This window comes from Mirounga leonina, unplaced genomic scaffold (assembly GCF_011800145.1).
Source record: "Mirounga leonina isolate KUSES-001 unplaced genomic scaffold, KU_Mleo_1.0 Mir_200, whole genome shotgun sequence".
NCBI lineage: Eukaryota > Metazoa > Chordata > Mammalia > Carnivora > Phocidae > Mirounga > Mirounga leonina.
The window spans coordinates 15,183,616-15,208,192 of record NW_023270503.1 but is presented as its reverse complement, the minus strand read 5'-3'; the positions used below and the strand labels follow the sequence as shown (position 1 = coordinate 15,208,192).

The 24,577-nt window shown below is 47.3% G+C and overlaps 1 protein-coding gene across 2 annotated transcripts; it reads right to left on the bottom strand.

The window, feature by feature from the left end:
* Positions 1-631: 631 nt before the first annotated feature.
* Positions 632-15,339, bottom strand: MRPS23 (mitochondrial ribosomal protein S23). 2 transcript variants are annotated; one of them, XM_035026767.1, is made up of 5 exons: positions 15,131-15,339; positions 14,407-14,577; positions 11,469-11,546; positions 11,140-11,263; positions 632-931 (listed from the first exon to the last, which is right to left on the bottom strand). In XM_035026767.1, exons 1-5 carry the CDS (start codon positions 15,172-15,174, stop codon positions 881-883), a joined length of 468 nt encoding a protein of 155 aa, XP_034882658.1. In that variant the 5' UTR covers positions 15,175-15,339; the 3' UTR covers positions 632-880. The 2 variants fall into 2 exon arrangements, with proteins under 2 accessions (XP_034882658.1, XP_034882657.1); XM_035026766.1 differs by lacking the exon at positions 632-931 and adding an exon at positions 10,318-10,718 and having other exon boundaries at positions 15,131-15,326.
* Positions 15,340-24,577: the final 9,238 nt, after the last annotated feature.

The following is a 24,577-nucleotide window of genomic DNA, read 5'->3' as shown; positions in this document are numbered from 1 at the left end:
GTTTCGTCTTATTTTTTCCTCTCTTCCCCTATGATCCTCTGCCTTGTTTCTTAAATTCCACATATCAGTGAGATCATATGATACTTGTCTTTCTCTAACTGACTTAGTTCGCTTATACCCTCTAGTTCCATCCACGTCATTGCAAATAGCAAGATTTCATTTTTTGATGGCTGTGTAATATTCCTGTGTGTGTGTGTGTGTGTGTGTGTATACACACATCTTCTTTATCCATTCATCTGTCGATGAACATCTGGGCTCTTTGCATAGTTTGGATATTGTGGACATGGCTGCTATAAACATCGGGGTGCACGTACCCCTTCGGATCCCTACATTTGTACCTTTGGGGTAAATACCCAGTAGTGCAATTGCTGGGTCATAGGGTAGCTCTATTTTCAACTTTTTGAGGAACCTCCATACTGTTTTCCAGAGTGGCTGCACCAGCTTGCATTCCCATCCATAATCAAAATTTAAAAGTGAGAAGGTTTGGGGGCGCCTGGGTGACTCAGTTGCTTAAGCCTCTGCCTTCAGCTCAGGTCATAATCTCAGGGTCCTGGGACTGAGCCCCAAATTGGGCTCTCTGCTCAGCGGGGAGTCTGCTTGTCCCTCTGCCCCTTCCCCTGCTCATTCTCTTTCAAATAAATAAATAAAATCTGAAGAAAAAAAAAAAAGTAAGATTTTAAGTATTTAGTAAGTCTTGGAATGTGCTTGCTCTCCCCATCTTCGCAGCTCTTCTTGGACCAAAGACCCAGAGAATAGGGCTTCCAAGGTCTTGTAGCTCAACCCCCTTATTTCACAAATGGCTAAAAAGGTTGAATGATTTTCCAAAGTCACACAGCCAACAAGTTGATGAGTCGGGGCTGGGCCAGGATCTCCAAGAGCCTCATCGAGTGCCCCAGCTGCTCTCCATACCATCTTCTGCCTCAGTTGTGCGCTAAAGGAGATATTTTTAAATGTCAGTAAACAATGGAGGTACACTCAGTTCTTTTTTTTTTTTTTTTTTATGGCAGACATTGCCTATGGGTCACTGAGTTCTCATATATAAGAAATCTTGATTATACCTGAAAGCTTTATTCTCTTCAACATGACAGTAAAGTACATTCAGGTCCTTTAGATCTTAAAGTAACCCCTTTGGGGTTTGGCAACACATGTTAGTTGAGCAATAAACATCTGTCATCTATCTTTCATTAGCATTAATTATAATGTGAATTTCATTAGTATTATTTATTATTATATAATAGCAATTATAATAAATTATATTGTAATAATTTTATAATATAGTAATTATGAGTCAACAGCACACAGGAACTAAGTCCTGTCGGTGAGATTTTCCTAAATTTGAGCTTCTTGACTTTACAGGTATTCAAAGTGGTTCTTTTAAGAAGCCATGCTAGGTGTGTCAAACAATAATCAAAAGGGGGGGCGCCTGGGTGGCTCAGTTGTTAAGCGTCTGCCTTCGGCTCGGGTCATGATCCCAGGGTCCTGGGATCAAGCCCCGCGTCAGGCTCCCCGCTCAGCGGGGAGCCTGCTTCTCCCTCTCCCTCGGCCTGCTGCTCCCCCTACTTGTGCTCTCTCTGTCAAATAAATAAATAAAATCTTAGAAAAAAAAAAAATAATCAAAAGGGAAGGAATAAACAGTTCCAACCTTGAGAACACGCTGCACTGGAGGTTAGATCGCCCAGAAGGCCAGGAGAGACATGGCAGGAATGCTGCAGGACTGTGGAACATTCTGGTGCCCTTGACCTGCCTGCTGTTCAGATGACCGGACCCCTCCAACTCATCTGGCCTGTCTCCCACGCCCTTTTGTCTTCTCTCACAACCCAAAGTAGGAAAGTTAGGGATGGTGCAGGGTTGCCAAAGACAAGCTTTGCCTTCTTAGGATTTAAATTGAAAACTTTCTGGGATTAAGCTGGCTTTCTCTAAGGCCCGTTGAGTGTGGTTTGACCAGGACAACCAGGAGCCGGGCGCGGGCACACTCGCTGAGGCGAGCCAGGCAGGCCCACCCTGTCCCCAGCCTGAACAGGGAGACCCCGCCCGGGCTACGAGTTAGCTCGAGGCTGCCGGCAGAAATGGTAACACAAGCCCACTGTCCCTTGAATTATACATTTCAGGAGCTGGAAGCCTTGAGGAGCCAGAGGGACATTCGTGCCAGGGCAGGGGAAAATGGTTCCAGCAGGGAGCAGGACCCAAGGAAGGAAATGAATACCAGGGAGGCAGGGAGGCCATGACCGTCGCTGCTGAGATGGAGCAGGGCCATTTCACCTCACCTGGCAGGAGCCAAAGGAAGCTGGTGATAAAGTCCAGGATCCAATTCTCTTCGTGCTTAATATTCAAGAGATAATGCTGAGCACCCTCGGGATTTAAAGCAAGCACCCAGGAGGGGGTTTGAAGAAGCTGGCATCTCCTGCAGAATTCCTCAACACACAGAGACTAGACCAGCTATCCTGGCCTGCTGCCATTGCTCTCCTGAGTCCGAAGTCCTGGGCTCCGCTCTCCCGGGGCAAGCCCAGCACCAGCAGCTCCCAGGACATTTGCTTCGGACTGGCATCTTTATTTTATGGAACTGTAGACAGCTTCAGAGTTTCCAAAGTTCTGCCACAACCAGCATCTTCTTTGGGTTCTGTACCCCAAAACATACTTGGTGCAGTACTATTATCCCTATGCTTAGATGGGGAAACCATTCATTTGTTCATTCATTCACTCAACAAGTACACTGTCAAGGATCTCCTAGGCTCCAGACCCTGTGCTGGAAGTGAATGCAGCTCAGAAGGGTTAATGACCTGTCCAAAGCCACAGTCATATACAGGGAGTGGCTGTGCCGGGATTGGAACCCAGTTCTCTGACACCTGAAGAGGAAAGAGGCCAGAGCTCTTCCTCTGTAATGTCCCTCAGTGGCACCCTCAGCACTTGTGTCCTCTAGACTAGCACCCCAGATGACCAGTGGCAGAGGGGTCCCACTGCAGACTGACCAGGGTCAAATGGAGTGACGGGGCACAGGACAATGGGAAAGACATAACGATCTTTTTTCTTTTTTTTAAAGACTTTGAGAGAAAGAGAGAGCATAAGCGGCGGGGAGGGGGGCAGCAGAGGAAGAGGGAGAAGCAGACTCCCCACTGAGTAGGGCGCCTGACATGGGGCTCGATCCCAGGACCCTGAGATCATGACCTGAGCTGAAGGCAGAGACGCTTAACTGACTAAGCCTCCCAGGTGCCCCAGGACATAAATAGATCTTTCTGGCTCTCCAGACCTCACTCCCATCCCACCCACCATTCCAACCCTGGCATCAACCCTGCCCTTCACCGGGAGGAGGACCAGAGGGAGTTCCAGAAACTCTTGCCCCAAGGGTTGCGCAGCCCTGACCCCCGGGAACAATGTTTCTGGGGTTGGAGCCATTTTTTTTCTGGTGGACCTCTAGGTAGTAACCCTCTGGCTTCCCTCCACAATCAGGGGGCAGGAGGGAGAAAGAAAGGAGCAAAAGTTTACCACAAGGAGGGCAAGGGAAGCAACAATGAGGAAGGAAAGAGGAAATAGAAGGAATGCCATTAAGACATTGCTTTCTACACACACACACAAAAAAAACTCCAATAATAGATGATTTCCCAGGTTGTTCTTTAGCTTTCTCCTTTGTCTTTTTGTTTTTAATTGTTTGATTGATTGGCTGATTGATTGGTTTAGTGCTAGAAGGTTGGAAGAAGATAAAAGAGATCGCAACTGCTGGGGGGAGGAGTTGAGAAGAGAGAAGCGATTAGACAAGTACCTGGTGAAAGGTAGTTTTTTTGTTTCTTGTTTTGTTTTTTTTTTTAAGATTTTATTTATTAGAGAGAGCGCACGTGCACATGAGTGAGTGGGGGTAGGAGGGCAGAGGCAGAGGGAGAAGCAGACTCCCCGCTGAGCCGGGAGGCCAATGAGGGGCTCGATCCCAGGACGCCAAGATCACCACCCCAGCCGAAGGCAGACGCATACCGACTGAGCCAGCCAGGCGCCCCTTTTCTCCATTTTAATCTAATGTACATTCGCCTTCACCCAGTGGGAAGCAACAGCTGCTGAGAGCCTTCCAAGCACTGAGAGCGAAGACTGACTCCGTGCCAAGAACTTTCTTCCTGCTCTTCTTTAACCCGTATAGCACCTTGATGAAGGAGATGTTAGGACCCCTGCTTTACAGATAAGGGAACTGAGGGTCAGGTTATTCACCTGCTCCCCTCATGTCACAAGACAAGGCAATTGATCAGGGCTTCAGTTCCAGGCCTGACCCCACACTGCCTCTCTGCCCACACCACTCCCCCAGTCTGTCCTCCACAGCAAATTCGCAGATTTTGTCATTGACTGGAGAAGGTTAGGAAACGCTGCTCTGGGCAGTCTCTAGGGACTCGGCCAGTTAGCTCCTTCCTCTCCTGCTCCCACTATGGTGCAAACATGGTTTCCCCCACAGGCCTTTGTCATTTGTCCTGGGGCCTTTCAGCTCCCATCTTTACCCTATCCCAAGCACCCCAGGACTCGGCTTCCTAAACCTCAGCCAGAACATTATTTTACAAGGACGCTCACCAACCTTGAAAGGCAAGTACCCCAAGGCAAGGAAATAAAATTAATGTGGTTGAGCAGCACGAGAGTGCAGCGCCACCTAGCGGTTCTGGGGCCAAATGGTCCCGGGTGGTGACATTTTCAAACAATCAATATCTCATTATTAACCATAATCACAACCTGATGTTTACTTTTGGAGAAATGGTCAGCGGCAAGGAATGCACAAGCACTTTTCTGCATGTTTCAGAGGTCTGCGATCCTAAATGCCACAATGACTATTAAACAGTGTCCTGCCCATGAGCAAACAGGAGGGAGCAGATTGATTGTATATCTTTTTCATCTAAGCTACTCACCAAAAACAAAGCATCCGCTGAAGCCACTGACCTTTCACTAACTGCTGGAAGGAAAATGCTTGATAAATAATAAATAGACCACTACTTGATGTTGCTTAGAACTATCTTTTAATTAAAAGAACAGACCAACTAGAAGGTCAGGTGACTGACATTTAAGTTCCGGTCTCAGACAAGCATCAGTCGAGGGTAAAACTCTACCCCAAATGTAATTTCACTGTCAGCCACCACTCAACTAAAGTCCTCTGCCTGTAATACACATGGATGGAGGGGACATAGCCTCCACTTCCTGCCTGTGCTTTCCCCTAGCGACCTCTCCATCCGAGTGCCAGAGCAGAAACAGTGTGGTTCAGCATCTCCACAGAACCTGCTCCAGCGCCGGGCTCACCCAGTCACACGGCCACAGGCCACACTGAGCGCTACCCTAGACTGTCTTCCCCACGGGAGGTGCCCTTCCTCCACCAGACAAGGTGACCTCAACCAAGTGGCTCACCGAACCTGCTCAGGCATCCATCTCCCTGAGCACCGTCAAAGGCTCAAAACACATGATGAACCTCGCCAATCACACCTCCACCTTCTGGCTGTTCTGGAATAGAGCTCAGGAACACGGAGACCCCGAGCGAAGTAATAATCTCGTGCCCCTCCCCCCCCGACACACACACACCCGCTCACGGCTCCTTGTCCCTAGCTCCACATTCCTGAGGCAGAGCCAGCACTTGCAGTCCCAGAGCCACGGCATGTCCCGGGCCCTAGAGCCCATGTAGTCAGGAAAACAGCCGGCCCGGTTTTGAGTTAGCCCTGCGGAGAGCCTAGAAGGATGGAAGAGGCCCCACAACTCCTGCGTGCCTATCTGGGTTCCCAGGGGCAGAGGTAGGCACCAGTGCGGGGCTCAGAGAAAATCTTCTCCCATTTAAATGACTTTTGTCAAAGAGAGAATCTGTGGAATGTTTTTAAGTGGCAAGCCATCATTTATTTACAGAGAAGGGTACCATTAAAAAAAAAAAATCAGGAATCCTCTGGGAGCACCAAATTTTCTATAATACTGCTTTCATGATCACAGACACAGAACACGACACTAAGTGTTACACAAAATTACAAAAAGACTTGGGTTTGCCTTTTAAGGACACATGATCAAGAATCAGGCCTACTAAACAGAAGCGAAGGAAGAACTCTAAAAAAATCTTGTGAATCCAGGACCACTTAAAAGAGCCTTGCCATAGGGGCGCCTGGGTGGGTCAGTCGGTTAAAGGTCTGCCTTCAGGTCATGTTGTGATCCCAGGGTCGTGGGATGGAGCCCCGCATTGAGTCGGGCTCCCTGCTCAGTGGGGAGCCGGCTTCTCCCTCTCCCTGAACCCTCCCACCCCCCACTTGAGCTCTCTTGCTCTCAAATAAATTAAAAAAAAAAAAAAAAAAAAAAAGCCTTGCTATATAGATGATGGGAGATGTGGGATCAGTTTCCTTTGTTGACTTTCTTGTTCCTTCTGTCCCTTAACTAAGAGCATTCACCTGGCTCAGCCCCCAACATCCTGTGTCTCTCTACACTCCCCTTGGAGAGCTTTCATTCTCCTGGCTCCAACCCTTACCCCTGTGCTAGGGACTTCCTCCCCATCTCCCAGACATCTAACTCATTCCTTTGTCTGCCACCTGGACGATGCACCATCACCTCTCAGTATGTTGAGAACTGAAGCCCTCTTCCCAACCTTGCTGTTAGTGATGCAGGTATTCTGGTCACTCAATTTGTAACCTTGGCATGGCTGCAGAGACCAAAGTCTCCTCTTCCTGCCCTCCCCCCTCCCTGCCGGCTCCGCCAACGCCGTTCTTTGTATCACATCTGGGTCAATCTTCCTTCCACACAACACTGCTTTCACTATGTTACTTCCCTGCTCAAACTTTCCGATACCCAACTGAACAACTCCAGGTAGTTACTGAGGCCACCGTGGTCTGACTCCATACTACCTGTTCAAACCTGTTTTCCACTACTCAAGAGTAATAGAAGCATCTGTCACGTATTACAAGCGGGCTTTGCATTGTCTCAATTTTCACGTAACTAACTAGAAGCCAAAGAAGCAAACATTATCCCTATTTTGTACTCTGAGACTGTCACAGGCACAAGGTCACACCAACAAAAACTGGAGGAACGAGAACTAGTCCCAGAACTTCAAACTTGTCTTTGCAAACTGCACTGTAACCTGAACACATGCCTTTCTTGGCTTCAGCTCAGCAAACCTACATGGAGGGCCCACTCCAGAAAGGCTCTGTCTAATGCGTCAGTGGGTATGAGTAAGAATTTCTGCACTTGTTTACACTCTGAATGGAAAGAAGGTAGTTCCTTCCGGAACGGATGACAAGGGTGAGGCCAGAGTGCCAACAGCGGACCAGGTGTGCCAACTGAATGACATGCATGAGTGCAGCCCGGAAGGGACTGGAGATCTGATTTGAACATCAGGTAACATTTCCAAGCATGTACCATTTTTTTCTTTTTTTTTTTTTTTTTTGTAACTGAGTTTTATGCCCATGACCTCAGGACCCTGAGATCAAGAGCCACATGCTCTACCAACTGAGCCAGCCAGGCACCCCTGAGCAGTTACCATTTGGAAACGGCAGTGAAAATAGTTTCTCAAATCTGTGGTGGCAGGGAGGGTGCTCCAGGCAGAGGAAACAGCATGCCTCCTTCAACTCCCCCTGCCTTTCAAGGCTCTCCGTGCAGTATTCCTGGACTAATCTAGAGCTGGCTCCTCCCCCCGACTCTACCATTATTTTGTATCATAACTTGAAAGAATTCCTGTTCATTTTGTTTCCAAAGTCACTCGTCTTCCCAATTAGATTTTAAGGTCCTTGATGCAAGAATGAGCTTCCACTTCCATTCTGTCCAAGCATCTCAATGCCAACGATGGCTTTTGCCCACACCAACTGTGGGAAGGGCTCTGAATTCCCCAAAACCCTTCACTTTCACTGTTTTGACTACTGAGACTCAACATAAAGGAAGTTTGCTGTAAGGTCTAGTCTCTCTCCCTTCTCCCAGGCTTAGGTTCTCCTCAGGGAAGAGTCTGTCTGGTTTAACAAGATGGAAATGGAGGCGCCTGGGTGGCTCAATCGGTTAAATGTCTGACTTCGGCTCCGGCAGTGATCCCTGGGTCCTGGAATTAAGCCCTGGGTCTGACTCCGCGCTCAGCAGGAAGTCGGCTTCTCCCTCTTCCCTCCCCCCCGCCCCGTCCTGTGCGTGTGCGTGGTCTCTCTCTAATAAATAAATAAAATCTTTAAAAAACCACAAAAAACACAAGCTGGAAGTGTACTGGTGAGGTTGCGGGGATACAGGCATCCCTGTATATTGCTGGCGGGAGCGTAACTGAGCCGCTTCTATGGAGGACAACACCAAAATCAAAGGCATGCTATTCCAGCAGTACCGCTGTAACGGATACACCCACAGCAGCACGAGCCTGTTTGCAGCCCAAGAAAACACAGAGCCACTTCTGTCATTCGGGCACTGATTAAATCACTAGGCATCCACACAAAGGATCTGAGACATATTTTTTTTTTTTTTAAAGATTTTATTTATTTATTTGAGACAGAATGAGAGAGAGAGAGCATGAGACGGGGGAGGGTCAGAGGGAGAAGCAGACTCCCTGCCGAGCAGGGAGCCCGATGCGGGACTAGATCCCGGGACTCCAGGATCATGACCTGAGCCGAAGGCAGTTGCTTAACCAACTGAGCCACCCAGGCGCCCAGGATCTGAGACATATTAAATGGAAAAATGAGGTACAGGACAGTAAGCACAGTGTCCCCATGCATACGCCCAAAATATTCCTGGAAAGGAAATGGCCTTGGGGGAGAGAAATAGGTGGCTGGAGATAGGTTTTGGAAAGGAGACCAGCCTTTTACCTTTAAATTCTGAACCATGTGTCTGTGTCATTTTTTTTTTTAATTATGCATCAGGGGCATCTCGGTGGCACAGTCGGTTAAGCATGTGACTCTTGGCTTCAGTTCCGGTCCTGATCTCAGGATCGTGAAATCGAGCCCCACGTCTGGCTCCGCACTCAGCAAAGAGCCTGCTTCAGGTTCTCTCTCCTTTTCCCTCTGCCCCTTGCGCTCATGCTAAGTAAATAAATCAATCTTAAAAAAAAAAAAATAGGGGCGCCTGGATGGCTCAGTTGGTTAAGCGTCTGCCTTCGGCTCAGGTCATGATCCCAGGGTCCTGGGATTGAGTCCCGCGACGGGCTCCCTGCTCAGTGGGGAGTCTGCTACTCCCTCTGCCTCTGCTGCTCCCCCTGCTTGTGCTCTTTTGCTGTCAAATAAATAAATAAAATCTTTAAAAAAGAAAAATTAAAAAAAGAAAAGTATGTATCAAACAACTTTCTAAAAATGTCTTCATCATTATGGCAAAAAACTTCCTTTTAAACCCCAGAAAGTCTAAAGAAGTTAATGAGTGACCCCCACCCCCCCACAATTGTTCCTCTGAGAACAGAACTGTCTCATCCCCCTGCTTAAGTCCTCCTCCCCAAGCTCGGCATTCACTAGCTGTCTCTGGTTGTTGAATGGATGAAATTTACTTTCCCATCTAAAAGTAAAGCATTCCGCAAACAAAAGGAATCGCAAACCAGTGACGGGTGGCAGGGAGATGCAGCATGGCTGAGAACTGCTTTTGCCTCATGTACTATTCCCCTTCCATTCACAGAGCACCATGTGCAAGGCCGTGCCGGGGCTGAGGTGTGGGCTCTACCCTGGGTCTACCAGGAGACGGAAGAGACTGTACACAAAGAACAGAAAAGCTACATGAGTTTTAAAATCAGGAATTTCTGAAGCAGCTTATTATTAGTAGTTGAAAACTAGTGGCCTTAGGATCACAAATATAAAGGCTAGAAACTCAGAAGATGTCATTCATTCAGGAGAAGGTATGAAAATGAAGAAAGCAGAACGGTTGGTAAGGTCTCATCACCACATCTCCACACCAGGGAGGCAGGTGGATGCCGGTGGATCACGGCATCTAAATGAGCTGGCCCCCTCCTGGCAATCCAGTTATCTACAGATGTCCTCTGAATTCAGTCTTCAGCTGGATGTAATCATTTATTCATTCAAATCTTTACTGAGCAGACTAGGTTTGGGCCTATGCTAATTGTCTCCAGCACTCTCAACCTAATCTATGAGATTAAAGCTATAGTTTTGACCTTTGTCTATCAACAATGATAGGTTCTCACTCTTACCACAAAGCCCAAGTCAACTTGACCTCTCAAGTTGAAGATCAATAGTTCTATAACAAAACGTGAAGATTATCTGCAGACAGAAAGTTGGCCCAGGGGACATACCATATGCATAAGTAAAAGCCTGATGGGGCCAAAAAAGAGAAAGATACCCAAGAATCAGATATAGCCAACCCACATGTTAACACAGAAATCCAAACAGACCTACTCAGAACAAGTCCCATTCAAACCATACTTATAAAGGTTTCTTCATGCTATTTACAATTTTAAAGTAAATTTACTTTATAAGCAGCCAGGGAATTCTTTATTTAACACCGTCCTAACATAAAAGTTCATTCAAACCATGAAACTCAGCTTTATGACAACCTAGAAATAGGAACTAAAAGAAGGCAAACATAATGCCTTAGAGACTGGGAAACATTTACACAGTCCAACTGTTAAAAACAGTTCAACATTCATCTAGTGAATACAGTTTGGATGTCAGTATACACGGTATACAAGTTCTTCAGGGAGGTGAGAGACCTTTCGGCTGTTCTTCAGATGTCTCCAAATGCTGGTCCTGTGGAACTTCTTGTAGAGGCTGGTTTTTTTCCAATACTGTTTGCGGTTTGACACCCGTGGGTTCAGATTCCCAGGAAACGTGACTACCTTCCTTTTGCTTAAAAGACCAGACATAAATACATCACACAGATGTCATTTTCACTCCACTGACTGGCCGAAGCTGTATGACTAAGCACATTCTATCATGGAGTCAAAACGTAACATTAATATCCCAGGTCAAATTCTACTATAACAAGCAATACACGTGATAAAAATCTCTGGAGAACCATAATTTCAAAAGCCCTAATGACAACTCACTTGTTCCAAGTAGCAGTCACTATCACAAAATTTTAGTGTGTGTGTGTGTGTGTGTACACATTTTTTTTTTTTTTTTTAATTTCAGCGTATTTCATCTACCAGTATTTGACCTGGTGTTCAGGGACATAAACCAAGGTTGGAGAAGGAAAACCAAGTCTTCCTTTGACTTCTAACAAATAGACAACTAACCCTAATAACAATTTTAATCAAAAAATACTCACAGTCCTTGCTTCTACTCTTCTCAAAATGACACCTGCTGCCAATAAAGCCTTCCCTGTTTCCACAAATAACTTCTCTTCATCTGTTTCTCCAAGCTTCTGTAGCTCAATGTACTTCTCCACAAACCTGGAATTCCAAGCAGACCACATGTGAGGGCTGTATATTGAGAGTCATCAAGACATGCTGTCACACCGTATCAAGCATTCCTTTAACATGTCTTCCTAGAGGAGCGGCTTTTCCCTGCGGTGGACTTCAACAAAACTCCTCAAACCAGTAACTAAATTCCTTAAAAAACAAAAAAAACTAACCCAGGAATTGTAAAATGGCTTACTGTTGACAAGTAGACTTGAAATTTGGATTGAACAGATCAAAAGCTTTCTGACCAGATCCATAGGCTGAGTAAAATTTCCTAGAAAATATAAACAACACAATATAAATCTCCATTTACAGATCACGGCCAAGAACGGAGTAAAGAAAAATTACTAGTCCAAACATAAGCTCTTTTTTTTTTTTTTTAAATAAGTAGTGCATGCACATGGCAAATAAACCAAATATTACAAAAAGGTATCCAATGAAAAGTTAACATTCCTGCTCACCTCTGCCCCCAACCCCAGTTCCCTCCCAGGAAGCAACACTAACCAGTTTTTTGTGTATCCATCCAAGAATATTCTAAAGTACAAGCATATATGCATCTATCATTCCCTGTCCCCAGCCATACAGTTTAACTCCAAGAACAGAAAACACTATTGTACATCCTGCCTCTTCTACTTAATAGTTCTTAGAGATCATTTCAAATCAGTGAACTTAGATTGTTTCCAATCCTTTGCTCCTTTAGACAGTGCTGCAACGATTAACTTTATCAATATTTCTTAGTACACTGTGAAAATGAGTCTAGAATAAATTCATAAAAATAGTATTACTAGCTCAAGGTATGTGCATTTGTAATATGGCCTTCCAAACTGCCAAATACTTCCCAAACTGGCTGTGCCAATTTACGTTCACACCAATAATGCATGAGAATGTCTATTTCCCCACACCCGGGCCAAATTCTATTTTCCAACTTTTTCTTTTGTCAATTTGACAGGTGAAAAAATATAACTCGTTTTATTTTTGCCTTTTCTTATGAAATAGACTGGACATCTTTTCATGTTTAAAAGCAAACTGAGGGCGCCTGGGTGGCTCAGTTGGTTAAGCGACTGCCTTTGGCTCAGGTCATGATCCTGGAGTCCCGGGATCGAGTCCCCCATCGGGCTCCCTGCTCGGCAGGGAGTCTGCTTCTCCCTCTGACCCTCCCCCCTCTCATGTACTCTCTCTCATTCTCGCTCTCTCAAATAAATAAATAAATCTTTAAAAAAAATAAAATAAAATAAAAGCAAACTGAATTTCCTTTTCTGTGCCCTATCCATGTTCTTTGCCTTTCATTTGGTGGGTTTTTTCTACTGATTTATAAGCAAACTATACAGCAGTATAATATAGGAAATCAGCCCGTCATACTTGTTGCAAAATTTTTTTCCCAGTATGTTGGCTGACTTTTGTTTCTGTTTGAGGTACTTTTTTTGGGCAGAGAATTTTAATATTTTCATTTATGGCTTCTGGGTTTTATATTTACAAAGGTCTTTATCACTCAGATTATTTTTAAAATTCTCCCATGTTTTCTTCTAGTACTTTTATGCTTTCATTTTTTACATTTAGGTTTTGCTATATCTGGAATTTATTTTATTGTTATAAGTTCTTTAAAAATATTAAAAACACTAAAAAGAAGCCACAAAAATAAAGGTTCAAAAAATTACTTAAATGCAAGGTATTATTATTTTAACATTAACAGTAATAAAAGAAGCAGTAAAATATTCCACATTCTCCAATGACCTATCACCTAGTTCCTGCTATTCACACAGCAGAAGCATGAAAAAAAAGCACATTTTTTTTTTAATTTTTAGAGATAGAGAGCACAAGCAGGAGGAGGAGGAGAGGGAGAGAGAGACTCCCAAGCAGACTCTCCATGGTAGAGCCCAAGGCAAGGTTCAATCCCAGGACCCTGAGATCATGACCTGAACCAAAAACAGAAGTCGAATGCTTAACTGATTAAGACACCCAGACACACCCACAAATGATTTTAATGTATAAATCCTGACCAAGTGCATGCAATGAGCCTACCCAGAAAAGCACTGACAAAGTATTTAATGCCCCCAAAGAGCTCGGGAACTACCCTGAAAATTTCCAAGTAGAGCAAAAACATACTCTTCTCCTACCTCAAGGAATGTTGGGGGTCAGGGGAGGAGATTCCTCAAATGAAAGGGGCCTAGACCTCAAATGAGAATATAATGACTTCATAAATTGTTTTCTTACATCCGGAAATAGAGAAAAGAATAAGGGGACAGGGGCACCTGGGTGGCACGGTCGGCCGAGAATCTGACTCGTGGTTTTGGCTCAGGTCACAGTCTCAAGGTTGTGAGATCGAGCCTCGCCTGGGGCTTCATGCTCAGCACAGAGTCTGCTTCTCTCTCTCTCTCCCTCTGCTCTTCCCCCATGCTCTTGTGTGTGTGCGTGCACATGCTCTCAAAAAAAAAAAAAAAAAAAAAAGGAGAAGAAGAAGGAATATGTATTACCCTGAATAACGTACAACCTCCAATCTTAATATTTAAGAAAAAAGAATCATACAAATTCTGGGTACTAAAAACTGACATCAGTATTTGAGGGAAAGAGCTGTGCCACTGAATTCCCAGTGAACTGACCTCCTTGAGCCTCAGTCTTCATGAATAAAATGGAGACAATATACTGATCTTATAGGATTAGAGTAAGGCCTAAGTTAGAGAATTTTTTTTTTTTAAAGATTTTATTTATTTATTTGAGAGAGAGAATGAGATAGAACATGAGAGTGGGGAAGGTCAGGGGGAGAAGCAGACTCCCTGCTGAGCAGGGAGCCCGATGCAGGACTCGATCCCGGGACTCCAGGATCATGACCTGAGCCGAAGGCAGTTGCTTAACCAACTGAGCCACCCAGGCGCCCCGAGAATGTTTTTTAAGGGCTTAGCATAGTGCTAACAGACGCACAGAAACGGGTAGCTATAATTGCAATTATCAGTCCATTGCTGGGCTCCAGATTCTACTTCCCAGAATTTGTTTCTGAATTCCTAACTTGGTAGATACACAAGACCTCCTCCACAGGGCAAGCCCTGGCTCGACTCCCACTAAAGTTACCAGACTAATAGCTAAATCCTTCCTTCTGAAGTTCTGCTGCCTCCTGTCCATCACGGGGGCTTTGTACTCACGCTCTAATCCTGTCCTCGGGGTACAAGATGTCCTGGATGGCAGCTTTGGCTTTGCCATATCGCAAGCGGGGCCTTCGGAAGACAGGCTCTCTCAGCGGGGGAAAGGCATTATATATGTCAAACCAGAGGGGCTTCTCATTCAACACCCCAGCTCGAATCAGGTCCCGAGTCCTTAAGGAAGGAAAAATAACGAAGGACAGTCAGTTACAACAGCCTAAGCCCCCGAATCAGTCTAGCACAGTCTGGGACATCAGTGGGATCACGGAGTCCCCAAGACCGAACCGGAAGGAGGCCACAGCAGGGGTGTTCCCCACCTACGGTTAACATATTTCCATACTCCAAACCGCCCTAACAAAGCTCAGGGGTTAAGTCCTATTTTTCTCATGTGCGTCCCACTCCCCTCGCCCCATCCCCGTCGCGTCGAAGGAAATACAAAGATGGCCCAGCCGGGCCCATCATCATCTTCCTCCCTTCCTCTTCCTAGAGAACTCCACTCGGGCAGGAGAGGTGCAATCTTGGGCGGGAAAGATACATGCAGGGAGTGGCGCCGTCAAGCACACCTATTCAGAGACAGGAGAGAGCACGAGTGGGCCTCACCCGGCTCAGCCTCCCGCACTCTGGAGAAGGCCTCGCCCTGCTCTGACCCACCCAGAAAGAGCGTGAGCTGTCGAGAGCCCCCATCCGGAGGAAGCACCCTCAGCCCACACCGGCTCCGAGCACGCACCGCGAGAAAACGCTGCCCACGGTCTCCAGCCGGCTCCTCGCCATGGCAGGCGCCTCGGACGCTCACGGCCTGGGGCTACCGGAAGCGGAAGCGCCGGCGGCAGGCGAAATGGGCGTAGGCTGCTGGCCGAGCCGAGGATCGCGGCGCTCTCTCCGCAGCCGCAGCCGGAGAGCCGAGCCAGGCAGAAGCAAAGGATGGGCCGAACTGGCGCGGCCCTCGCTCCCGGCCAGGTTCAGACGGGAGCACTCGACAGCCGAGCCGAAAGGGACGGAGCGGGTCAGAGCCGGGCAGAAGCAATAAATGACCGAGCTAGAGGAGGGACTCACGCTGGCGCTGGCGTTACCCTTTCCGGCCTGGCGGAGCCACCTGCAGTCGAGAAGGTGGGGCGGCGCGGAGGGAAGATTGATGGGGAGGAAGGAGGCAGGCGCAGCCAACTAGGCCAGGACGCACGTAAAGGCAGAGATGACAGGTCACACCGGGGCTGGGCCCGGACTACGCCTTACGTTGCTTGGAGACACAGACTGCGCAGAAGGAAACCGAGGCCGGGGATGGGCAGGCACTGGCCCAAGGTCACACTAGCGCCCGAGCCTCCGTCCTCCGTGCCCTGCTGCCTCCTGCATCCGCTGCCCTCGGGATGCTGCGGGGCAACTAGTATTTTCTCCACCGGGAGACGTCTCGGGCTCGCTCCTCCTTGGAGCTGGAAAAGCAAAAGTGAACAGAACAAATTCGGAGACGGAGACTCAGAAACCTGGGGAAAGTAACCCCTCAGGGTGACCTTTTGGTCCAATAATCATACGTTGGGTAGAGTACCCCAGAGAAATCAAAGCTCAATTTGCTGAGGATACTTGTGCAAAGATCGTCATTGCAGCATTGCAGTGGGGAAAAAAGTCAAATGGAAGGTTATGGTTCATATATCCTATGCAATCCTATGCAGCTATTACAACGAACAAGTTATGGCCCTATGTATTTACCTAGAGGCATGCCCATGACTTCTAGTTAAATGAAAAAGGAAGTTGCAGAGAAACATTTTAGTGGGATCCTAACCTGTTCAAAGAAAAAAGAAAACACCTTTATATGTGTTTGTGTTTGAATGAAGATAGAAACTGTGTGGAAGGCACACAAGACTGTGAACACTGGTTATCTCCAATCTTGAGACTGCAAGAGAAGAGAGATTTTTTTCTTTAGATATCCCTCAGAGTTTGACCTGTAAAGAGTTTTTATTCATATTTGAGCTTTTTAATCCAATGAAATGTTTTGAATCACATACACACGAAATAGCTCCTGGGAGCCCATTATCATCTTTGTCAGCCAGAAAGAGCAGCAAGTCATCCCAGAGCCCTCCCACTCTATGGGAGGCTGGTAAGGAGGAGAGAAGTAATGTTTTAGGAGCAATTACTGCTTGTTTGTGTTATCTTGGAATCCACACACCTACCCAGAAGGTAGCTATTATTAGCCTTATTATAGATGAGAAAGTGAGGCCACAGGGGGTGAAGTAACTTGTCAGATACCTGAGTGACAGAGCCAGGCTTCCAGCACAGCCTGGGCCCTTTCCAGAACCCACAACCTTCTTTAGTTATGCCTCAAGCTGGAGACAGGTAGACCTACGGAGGTGTGACAAAGCTGGCCCCAGGGCTAGGGGCCAGGGTGACCCTAGGCCCAGGGCTACACTAAAAGGTGGGTTTCACTGTTGCCACAGGGTCTGTGACACAGGGAAGAGAGAACATAGTTCTGGCTGGTGGGTCAAGTGTAGAGATTCCAATCTCCCAGTCATAGGAAGGTCTGGAAGACTCTGCTCTAGGGAGAGCAAACATGCTCCCAGCTAAATATAGTCTTCCCAGCCTCATAACAAGTTTCTAATTCTGTCTAAGTCAGAGCTAGCTGCCCGCGGGGACCACAGACACACTTCCCCTCCCCCACTCGGGCCTCCCCCCTCCCCAGGCCACTGCAGTGACCGCTGGTAAAGAAGTAGAAGGCTTTATTCCATGATCAGGGAGGTGAGCCAAGAACCCAAACCCTCAACAGGGGAGGAATTGCAAGGTGGGAATTTTTCCTCTAGATCTTCTTAAGAAAGTTCCTTCCTCTTCTGAGCTTTGAAAGTTTCCCCTCCAGCATCCTATTTAATGCCTCTGTGACTGAGACAGGGGAATGCTGGTGGGTAGATAGGAGGACCACAGGGATGTGGAAGCAAGATGAATCGGGAGCCCTCTGAGCCTGCAGCAGGAAGTGTGCGCCCCAGCGAGCGTTCATTCAGGAAAGGGAAGAAGATGTCAAGCAGCTGGGGGCAGGCAAACTGGACCTTCGAGGCTTCTGTCTTTTCACCCAGGACCTCTCAAGGCTGCAAGGGACTGATGTACTCGTGCCAAGCACTGCACCAGGAATCTGGATTGTCTTGTTCAACTGTTCAACTACCTGATGCCACAGGTAATGCCCTGGCGATCTTACACAGAAGGAAAGAGAACCTGTAAACTCTCCAAAAGGCCATATGCCTTCCACTACACTGCTCGACCCCTATAGATGTGCCCACTAAGTAGTGTCAACTGTCTGCGTGGCTTGCTGCAAGAGGAGAAGCCCCCATTCGTTAAAGCCCGAATCGTAGCCGCGGGCACTTAGTGCTGGACCGTGACAAGTCTGATCGCGGTTCCAGCATCATTGCTGCTCTTGTGACCCGTAAGCCACCGACTGCCACCTGCGACTGCAGCAGTTTCATATTCCATCAACTGCCACTGTTGTTTTATTTTCTTGTTAAATGATCCATTTCTCTCACAAGCCTTTAAGCACCAACCTGACCCTGTGCTGAGTCCTGGAGAAGCTGACTGTCCAGTGGGGGAGACAGAGAAGCAAATTCATAATGCATAAGTTAGGTGCTGAATAGCATGTGGATTATAGTAGTCGGCTAGGGCGGCCATAACAAGGTACCACGGACGGGGTGGCCTCGATACCAGAACTGTATTTTCTCACAGTTCTGGAGGCCAGAAGTCCGAGATCAACTTGGCAGGGCTGGTTGCTCCTGAGGCCTCTCTCCCTGGCCTGCAGATGGCCACCCGCTCCCTGTGTCCTCATGTGGTCTTCTCTCTGTGTCTGTGTCCTCTTCTTATGACACTGGTCATACTGGATCTGGGCCCAACCTAATGGCCTCACTTTAACTTCAATCTCTCTCTCTCTCTTTTTTTTAAAGATTTTATTTATTTATTTGACAGAGAAAGACACAGCAAGAGAGGGAGCACAAGCAGTGGGAGTGAGAGAAGGAGAAGCAGGCTTCCTGCAGAGCAGGAAGCCCAACGCGGGGCTCAATCCCAGGACCCTGGGATCATGACCTGAGCCGAAGGCAGACGCTTAACGACTGAGCCACCCAGGCGCCCCTCAATATCTCTTTAAAGACTATCTCTAAATGCAGTCACATCCTGAGGCACTGGGGGTTGGGCGTTCAACATAGGAATTTTGGAGGGACGCTGTCCAGCCCCATAAGGTTGATAAGTACTTATGCTGAAGGGCTTCCGTCTGCCCAGCCAGATCCACACCCACTCTGTGCTCTTCTTCACCCTGCTCTGTTCCCCAGGAGGCTGACTTCTATGGACCTCATCCCCCGGCCCTGTGCTTCCAGCCAGGGTCCAGTTGGTACCGCCAGTGGGAGGCATTGGCAAGGGAATGGAAGGAAGGAGGAGAGTGAAGTCAGTCTCGAGTTATTTCGCTAAGCATAATACACTGTAGTTCCATCTGTGTTGTTGCAAATGGCAAGATTTCATTCTTTTTGGTGACTGAGTAATATTCTGTGTGTGTATATGTGTTTACACCACATCTTTTTTTTTTAAGATTTTATTTATTTATTTGAGAAAAAGAGAGCACAAGCAGGGGGAGGGGCAAAGGGAGAGGGACCCTACATGAGGCTCGATCCCAGGACCCCAAGATCATGACCTGAGCTGAAGTCAGATACTTAACCGACTGAGCCACCCAGGTGCCCCCCACGTCTTCTTTATCTATCCATCAGTCAATGGACATTTGGGCTCTTTCCATAATTTGGCTATTGTAGATAGTGCTGCTATAAACACTGGGGTGCAGGTGCCCCTTTGAATCAGCATTTTTGTATCCTTTGGATAAATGCCTACTAGTGCAATTGCTAGGCCGTAGGGTAGCTCTATTTTCAACTTTTTGAGGAACCTCCATACTGTTTTCCAGAGTGGCTGTGCCAGCTTGCATTCCCGCCAACAGTGTAGGAGGGTTCTCACAAGGAGGCCTCTTCACACACAGATCTGTCCCCGGGTTCCAGTCCCTGTTCTCTCCCTCGCCCCCAGAGGCCTAGTTTCAGCAAACTGTGCCCCTCTGTCACTAGCCAAAGGCTTTAGGCCATCTTTTGTGGCTTCCCGACACTCTGCCGACCTCTTTATGAAGAGTGCCCTTATTTATATAGTGTGTCAGACAAAAAGAGAAAAAGCACTCCCACCAGCAGAACGGCCTTGGTAAGTAAAAATCCCAGCATATTGATGAAATCATTAATACTGCTACTCACCTTTGGCAGAGGGCCAGGGTCAGAGAGAAATTAGCTGCTTGCCTTAAAAAAGGAGGAAAACAATATATTCAGTACGAAGTACTGAGACCAGGGGGATGAAAGACAAGGAGGGGGATGTTCAAGGAGGAGGCACGAGAGCCATCTCCCCCCACCCCCCCCACACTGTTGTGTGCTCTGTCTTCTGGCCCAGCATGCTCCTCAGAGGCCCACCCTCCCCTTCCTTTCAAGAGTCAGCCAGCAGGGCACTTAAGCCCCCAGCACACATTCTGCCAAACTTGCTCCCTCCCTCCCTGAACTGATCCCTCTCAAAATGTGGTGTTGTGACTCTGTTTACTTGTCTTGAGTCTCTACCTGGGCCTCTCTGAGGGCAGGAACTGGGTCTCCTATCTCTGCCTCCCCATACTCAGCCTGCTGCTTGGCCCAGAGCTGACTCTCAAGAGTTTTCTAATGAACAACATGGATGAATAAAGCCAAGTTCGCACAAATGAGGATGGAGCCATCCCAGCCCTCCTTCCTGGAGGCCTTCCTCAGATACACTCTGGGTGTATGGGCAAAAGCTGTGGTTGAATGGAAATAATCCTCCACACCTCCCCCCACCACCACCACCATGAACCTAGTCATTTCTAGTTCTGGCTATCCTCTGTACCTCACTGACAGATCCATTTTATAAACCCCTGGGCCTCGGCTTTATTATCTGCAAAATGGGCATAATCGTCGCACCCACCATATAGCCTTGTTGTGAGGAGTCAGTAGGTCAGTATCTTCAGAGTATTAAAACAGTACCTAGTGTGTAGGCTCAGTAAATAAGATGATGATGTTTTCTGACCATTCCACATTTAAGAGCAACGAATCACAATTTATTAAATTACACCTAACAATTTGCAAAGCATGTTCACACAGCTGCGCATTCATTTCTTCGGCCAACAGTCTTGCCCCCAACAAGAATCCAGTTCGAGCAGAGGAAAGAGAAGCACTTTATGCTTCTACCCACTCTGCATCACCGTGGCTCCTTTTGTAGCCAAGAAAACGGGAGCCAGCTGGGCCTGAAGCAACAATCTGGCCTTTTATTATTGGAATTAAAGGGCAATTGGAATCACTCTGGAGCTTTCCCAGCAGAGGATACGACCCTTGAAGGCAGATGTTTCAGGCTGCTGTGGGCCCCTCTTTTCTTGTGGAAGGCAGAGCAACTCCATCCTTAATGTGCACCTGAACCTCCCAAGATCTTGGAAAATGCAGATCGTGACTCAGGCGGTCTGGGGTGAGGACCCAAACTCTGAATTTCGAACAATCTCCCAAGTTGGTGCCAATGTTGCTAATCTGCAGCTAGGGCAACCGACTGGCCCAAGTCCTGGGACTCTCCCAGTTTTAGCATTGAAACTCAGCACATCCGAGGGACGTTTAGACCTGGAAAACCAGGACAGTTGGTCACTGTGTCCACAGAGCACACTTTGAGTAAGAAGGACGTAGCCAGCTGAGTTTGTGCTGAGCTTTGCAGCCCCTCACTCCAGAGTCCCTGGAATAATCCTCTTGACCTGATAAAGAATTGTGACTCTTTAATCTCTAGAAATGACAGGGTGGCTGCTCATTTTGTGGGGCCTCAAGCTTATGTAATCTTAGTGGCTCTTTTAAGGAAAAAAAAAAGCACAAAAATATCTTTGTTTTGCAAAATTTGCAAAACACATAACCATGAAAATAGAGTAAATTCCCTTCTGTCTCTTTGGTCTCTGGCCAAACAGGTGCTCACTTCCTTCTGAGAGAATGATGTTGGCCTCTCAATGGCCAATTCTAAGAGAGACCACCAGGTGGCAGTAGATTTACACAGCCCTCTTCAACCCCTGCCAGGCCCCCACCCATCTCCAGAAATTTCTAAATCTTCCTCCAGATGGCCTAGCCAGCTAATCCAACAAATTAATCTGTGCTGTGATAATGGGCAAAAGAGTTCATGTGCTTCTCTCTAAATAGCATATTTTCCATTTAATGGAAATGCTAAGAGATTGTTTTTAAAACCAAATAAAGGGTGCTAATAGGTGAGTTCCAGGCACAGTGTTGGATACACATCACTATGGAAATGTTTTTAATCAGGGAGACCTTTCTGTGCTCAGCAGATTGCATCTACGGAGGAGTTCTAGGTCTTATCACCTGTTCCCCCACCCCAGTATAGAGCTTAGTGTTTAGGCACCAGTTTGGGAGTTCAACTGCCTGGGTAGTGAGTACTACCACTTACTGAGGGTCATGTTGAGTAAGGACCTTAACATCTCTGTGCCTCAGTTTCCTGATCTGTGAAATAGGAGTGATAATACTGATTTCACATAATAGTTGTGGGGATTAGGTAAAATAATGTATATAAAGCACCCCCCAAAATTTGCATACAGAGGGCACTCAATAAGCCGCTATCATCTTCATCACCCCATGCCTTGCCTGCCTTCTGCAAACCAAATTCTCCATCCTTCCTCCAACCTCAACCCCCTACCAGCTGCCTCAAGAGAACAGAGGGAGGGTTGAGCCCCCAGCATGGTAATAACCAGGCCAGTTCTGGGCACAGCATTCTCCAGACCCATGATCTCCTCGGAAGTTGGGGCTCCCCTAGAGACACTGAAGCACACAAAGCAGGAGGGGCACTGGCTGGGCCAGAACTCCAGATAGCCCAGCCCAGCACTTTTCCAGGAGGTAACTCTCCAAGTATCGCCTTGTGGGTACCAGGAGCCCAACATCTGCCGATGAGCCTGGCATGTGAGGGCAGATGGATAAGGGGGTCGTCTGGCAGAGCCGGACTCCCTCCTAGGTCCTAGGAGGACACTGCTCGACACGGAGGGACTCATCGTGGAGCAGAGGCTTCATCTGCTGTGCATCTTCATCTTCCTGTTGGATCTGGGAAGCTCTCTTTGCCTCCTCTCCCCACATCCCCTCTCTGGTTACAGTCACCTTCAGTCAGCTACACTAAAAGGCAAAAGGGTGAATGGTTATCAAACTTTGCTGCATATTAGAACCACCAGAGGAGCTTTTGCAATCTGATTCCCAGATGTACAATCTAAATCCCAAACCAATGAAATCAGAATCTTTTGAGACTGAGACCCAAATTTCAGAAATAATTCCAATATGAAGGACCTGGCTGGGTGAGTCAAAAGAGTGTGCAACGCTTGATCTCGGGGTCATGGGTTCCAGCTCCATGTTGGGCGGAGAGAGAGAGAGAGAGAGAGAGAGAGAGAAAGAGAAAGAGAGAGAGAGAGAGAGAGAGAGAGAATAATTCCAATGTACAGCAAGTTTGAGAACTAGTATTCTAGAGTGGTGTTTCTCCAGCCTCAATGTGCATTCAAGTCACCTGAAGAGTTTGTTAAAATGGACATTCTAATCCAGTAGGTCTAGGGTAGACCCTGAAATTCTGTTTCTATCAAGCTTCAGATGATACAAATGCTGCTGGTACCTAGCACAATTTTTTTTTTTTTAAGATTTTATTTATTTATTTTGACAGAGAGAGACCATGAGAGAGGGAACACAAGCAGGGGGAGTGGGAGAGGGAGAAGCAGGCTTCCTGCCGAGCAGGGAGCCCAACGTGGGGCTCGATCCCAGGGTCCTGGGATCTTGACCTGAGACGAAGGCAGACGCTTAAGGACTGAGCCACCCAGGCGCCCCCCTAGCACAAATTTTGAGTAGTAAGGTTGTAGAACTGTGCTTCCCAAACTTGGCATGTATCAGAATCATCTGGAGGGCTTGTTAAAATAGTCACAGTTTCAGATTCAGTAGATCTGGAGTAGGGCCCCAGGTATCACTGGTGCTGTGGGCACATGAGCCCACTTTGAGCCGCAGGGCTAGAGAGCATGGAACAGAGGCTTTGGAATCAGGCTGCCCGGGGCCCTGTTTCTGGCTTCACACCTTGCTAGCTCTGCAATATTGCCAGTTACTTAACGTTTCTGAATTGTCATTTCATCACCCATAAAGTGGCCATTATTGGGTAAGATTAATTGAGCTAATATGAAACACCTACCAGACTTCCCAGTGTGCTGGTCCTCCAACTTGATTGCAAATTTAAATGACCTGAGGAGCTTTAAAATAAATCACTCCATGGTTGTTGATTTAATTGGACTGGGGTACTGAGCATCAGGATTTTTTTTTTAAGCACTCAGGTGTCCCCCAAACACAAGAATCAGATTGCTGGGCAACACTCCCTGAGTCTCCGACTCAGTATGTCTAGGGTAGGGCTGAGAATTGGCATTCCTAACAAGTTCCTAGGTGTCAGTACTATGCTCTGGGGATTACACACCTATCAGCATAGGGCCAGGGTGCCTGGCGGGCTCAGTCAGTAGAGCATGTAATTCTGGATCTCTCCGTTGTAAGTTCAAGCCCTACGATGGGCATAGAGATTACTTAAAAATAAAATCTTTTTTAAAAAAATGCACAGAGTAGGGTTAGGTTAAAGAATAAGCTTGGGGGGCGCCTGGGTGGCTCAGGTGGTTAAGTGACTGCCTTCGGCTCAGGTCATGATCCTGGAGTCCCTGGATCGAGTCCCGCATCGGGCTCCCTCCTCGGCAGGGAGCCTGCTTCTCCCTCTGACCCTCCCCCTCTCATGCTCTCTCATTCTCACTCTCAAATAAATAAATAAAATCTTTAAAAGGGGAAAAAAAAAAAAAAAGAATAAGCTTGGTTTGTCCACGTGCAAACAGTAGCTATGGAGAGAGCATCACCAGCTGTCCCCCCTTGGTCCGCCTGGGAGTGAGGGAGAACCTCTTTCTAAGGAGGGCAGGAGGGACCCGCATTGTTCCTCCAGACACTGAGCTCAAATGTGGCATGGGGGTAAGAGCGGTGGCCTTGGCCTGGGTGACTGGGAGCCCAGAAACAAGATGTGTGGGTGGAAGCCACAAGGAAACCTTTGGGCTCAACACAAGAACTTTTTAACCTTGAGAACTGCTGTCTGGAAAGGGCACCAGCTTCCTCTTTTGGCGGTGAGT

Bases quoted from the DNA above. Each gene is read 5' to 3' on its own strand.
- MRPS23 (XM_035026766.1), bottom strand. From the start codon at position 15,174: ATGGCGAGGAGCCGGCTGGAGACCGTGGGCAGCGTTTTCTCGCG. The intron at 11,547-14,406 runs GTGAGTACAAAG...TATATTTTCTAG, and splicing joins CCCGAGGACAGGATTAGAGC to GAAATTTTACTCAGCCTATG. The intron at 10,719-11,139 runs GTGAGTATTTTT...TGGTCTTTTAAG, and splicing joins GAAGAGTAGAAGCAAGGACT to CAAAAGGAAGGTAGTCACGT.